This window comes from Radiomyces spectabilis, assembly GCF_025331425.1.
Source record: "Radiomyces spectabilis strain NRRL 2753 chromosome Unknown BYT42scaffold_24, whole genome shotgun sequence".
In the NCBI taxonomy this organism is placed as follows: domain Eukaryota; kingdom Fungi; phylum Mucoromycota; class Mucoromycetes; order Mucorales; family Radiomycetaceae; genus Radiomyces; species Radiomyces spectabilis.
In genome coordinates this window covers 1-3,642 of record NW_026251949.1, presented here as the reverse complement: position 1 = coordinate 3,642, position 3,642 = coordinate 1, and the positions used below count along the sequence as shown (strand labels likewise).

Below are 3,642 nucleotides of genomic sequence, written 5' to 3'. Positions count from 1 at the left end.
CAAGAAAATAATATAATATATGTAATTGAATATTTAATGGTAATGTTAATTTATTAAATATAGTACCATTTAATAGTGAAATTGCTTTTCTACATTTATAATACTTACAAACATATAATTTTTTATTTAAATTTAATTTTGTATCATGATTACATTTTTTACATTTTAAATATTGATTTATATAATCATTATTAATTAAATATAATAAAGCTTCTTTTTCATTATCAAATATTTTTTTTAAATTATTATAAGATTCTACAAACATGTTTAATTTTAATTTGATACAGTGACTCAAAAAAACGGCGCACAATATGCAATTTTTTGCCGTTTATATATTTTTCTCGAGATCTGTTGATGAGAAAAATCTGAAATTTAGCCTGAATAAACTTTGGATAGTTTTTTAAATACATGCCAAATTTCATGCAAATCCAACTATTGGTTCCTGAGTTACATGCGCTTGAAGTCAGCCGGTCGGTGCACCGTTTTTTTGACTTTGCCAAAAAATCGCCGAAACAATTAGCGACCACAAAACGTATTAAATAGTAGCTCAACATCTGATGATGGGAACGATGTCAAACTTTAATAGAATATACTAGAGATAGTTGTGAATAACTACGAAAAAAAATGATGTTATTTCATTGGAAAATGACTGAGATATAGGCGAAACAAAACGATCGGTCGGTTTCCAAAAAAAATAAAAAATTGTGGCGACCTTAATTTTATATAAAAAATAAATCAGTATCTCTATAACAAATGATCAGATCATCTCCATATTCACCATACACATTGTCCACATATTTGTTATAATACATATAAAAAAACAGCTTGAAAGCATGCATAGATCTACAGATATTAAGATTCTTAACATGAATGCAATAAAATAAAGCTTAAAAAACTTACCTTTCATAGTTTATTACCATTTTATTTTACCTCCTTTGGCTTGAATAACCGCCTGCAGACGTCGTGGCATAGATTCAATGTGTTTTATACACATTTCCTTGGTTACTTTTGTATACCAAATGTGAGAGGTTCGACGCCATAGCTCATCAATGCTAGTAGGGGCTGTATCATATATACAAAGCTGAGCTTTCAAATAATACCACAAGTTTTCAATAGGATTGAGGTCAGGTGAATAAGGAGGCCATTCTAGCACATCAACATCATGTTCCTGCAGCCACTGTCTGGTTAATTTTGAGGAGTGTTTAGAATCATTATCATGTTGGAATATAATGTCCTGAAGAGTCAAGCCATAATGTGATAATGTCTTGCTCAAATCTTCCTCTAGGATTCGACAATAAATTGTAGAATCCATGCCACCATCAATTTTTGTAATGTAGCCAGGGCCCTCAGCAGTGATACAGCTCCAAAGCATAATATTACCACCACCATGCTTGTATACATAATTGATATTATGATCGCGCAAAGGTTCTCCATCCTTATACCAGGTCCATTCCTTTCCATCAGATCCCAATCGGTTCACCTTAGTTTCGTCGCTGAAGATCACTCGTTTCCAATCATCTACCGTCCAGTGCTGATACTTTTTGGCGAAGGCAAGACAAGTTTTCTTACGATTAACTGTCAGAGGAAGTGCGTCAGGTTTTTTGCGGGACTGATAACCAGAGTTTTTAAGATGGTTACGGATGGTTTCAGCAGATATACTGTATGATAACCATCCGCCTGTAGCTCCCTAGAAGCATGAGCAGCGGTACTGTATTCACCAGAACTGAACTTGCGCAGTATGATGCGGCCGAGATTAGTGGTAATTACCAATGGCCGCCCATGTGGAGCATCAGTGCTGATGCGAAATTGCTTAGCAATGCGACCAATTGAGCGTCGAGAGATCCCAAGTTGTCTTGAAATAGACCGAATAGACTCCCCAGAGTTCAAACGAGCCTGAATATTCTGGCGGGTGGTAGAAGAGATTGCTGTCATGTTGGTAATTCAATTCAAAATCGTGATGAGTGCTAATTAGAGCGCAGATGAGGGTAATTGCAAAATCAGGATGCAGTAGAAAGGATAAAAGGTCGCCTAACAACGCCCTTTTTTTGTACTAAAGTCGGAGTGCATGAATAAAGTGACACTGGTGGGAAAAAATAATCAGTACTCACCTTACAAAGGTGAAAAATTCATATGTAATTTTTCTCCTATGATTGCTTTCTAATGATCTACTGCACCTAAAAATCTGAAACTTTACATGAATGTTACCATCACAACTACAAGCATGCAAAAAAAATTTGGAGTAAATTGAATCAGCAGTTGTCGAGAAAACAATACAAGAGGTACAGCAAAACGGTATCTTTTTATCGTCCGGAAATTGACCGATCGTTTTGTTTTGCCTATATCTCAGTCATTTTCCAATGAAATAACATCATTTTTTTTCGTAGTTATTTACAACTACCTCTAGTATATTCTATTAAAGTTTGACATCGTTCCCATCATCAGATGTTGAGCTACTATTTAATACGTTTTGTGGTCGCTAATTGTTTCGGCGATTTTTTGGCAAAGTCAAAAAAACGGCGCACCGACCGGCTGACTTCAAGCGCATGTAACTCAGGAACCAATACAGTGACCAGCAAAACTGTTCGAATGTTTGCGTTTTTTATATAAATCATCTTATAATTTTATGAAAAATCAACCTATAAGACTGCTCTTTACAGTTTTGGAAAGAGGTGACTGTCTATTTTCAGAATCATATTTTAGAATTCCGAAATACCGATTGTAGCACGAGTAATCTGATGATCAAAATTAGAGGTACACTTGAACAGTTTTGCATGCATCGGTCAAATTTTTAAATTTTGAACCCACAACTTCATCAGAGTATCCTAAGAGCTTATAATAAATCCTAAATGTAAGCTAATCTCATTCTCAAACTTTTGGCTAATTATTTAACTATCACAGTAAGTACATTTGAAGATTTATCCAACTATGCATGCAATCTCAGTAGAACAGCAAAACTCTATCATTTCACTTCTGAAATCTGGGAAATCTGGCCGTCAAGTGGCTAAGGAAGTTGGTGTTAGCATTGATACTGTCTCTAAGATAAAGAAGATCTACTGTATTGTCCAGATGTTCAAGTATCTAAAGGTGGTCGTCCCAATATGCTTACCAAGGTTGACAAGAAATACTGTGTTCGTCAAATTACCAAAGGTCGTCTGGATAATGCTGTTAAGGTGCAAAAACAGCTTCAATTGGATCACAGCATTACTGTTAGTGTTGATACAGTCCATAGAGCTTTGCATGAATCTGGTCTGGGTGCCTTTAAAAAGGAGAAGAAACTGATGATTTCTGCTGCTAATGCCAAAAAACGACTTGCCTGATGTTATCAATATCGCAACTGGACCTTAGATGATTGGAAACATGTTATTTGGTCAGATGAGACTAAAATTAACCGTTTTAACTCTGATGGACGTGTCTGGGGATGGATCCGTGATGGTGAAATGAAGCAAGCAAGACATGTCAAGCCTACTATCAAGCATGGAGGAGGTAGCATCATGGTGTGGAGCGCTATTACATATGCTGGACCTGGCTGGTTATGTCAAATCAATGGCCACATGGACAAGACCTTGTATCGTGACATTTTAGATGATGAACAAAAGAAGACTATGGATTTCTTATGTCAACAATATGGATTTACCAAGGATC

General features: G+C 35.7%; 1 protein-coding gene across 1 annotated transcript; it reads left to right on the top strand.

The window, feature by feature from the left end:
• Positions 1 to 2,949: 2,949 nt before the first annotated feature.
• On the top strand, positions 2,950 to 3,638 carry BYT42DRAFT_630212 (uncharacterized protein; the record flags this gene model as incomplete). Its single annotated transcript, XM_051572442.1, has 1 exon — positions 2,950 to 3,638. A coding segment is annotated over one exon (330 nt), but the record flags the coding sequence as incomplete, so codon positions are not given.
• Positions 3,639 to 3,642: the final 4 nt, after the last annotated feature.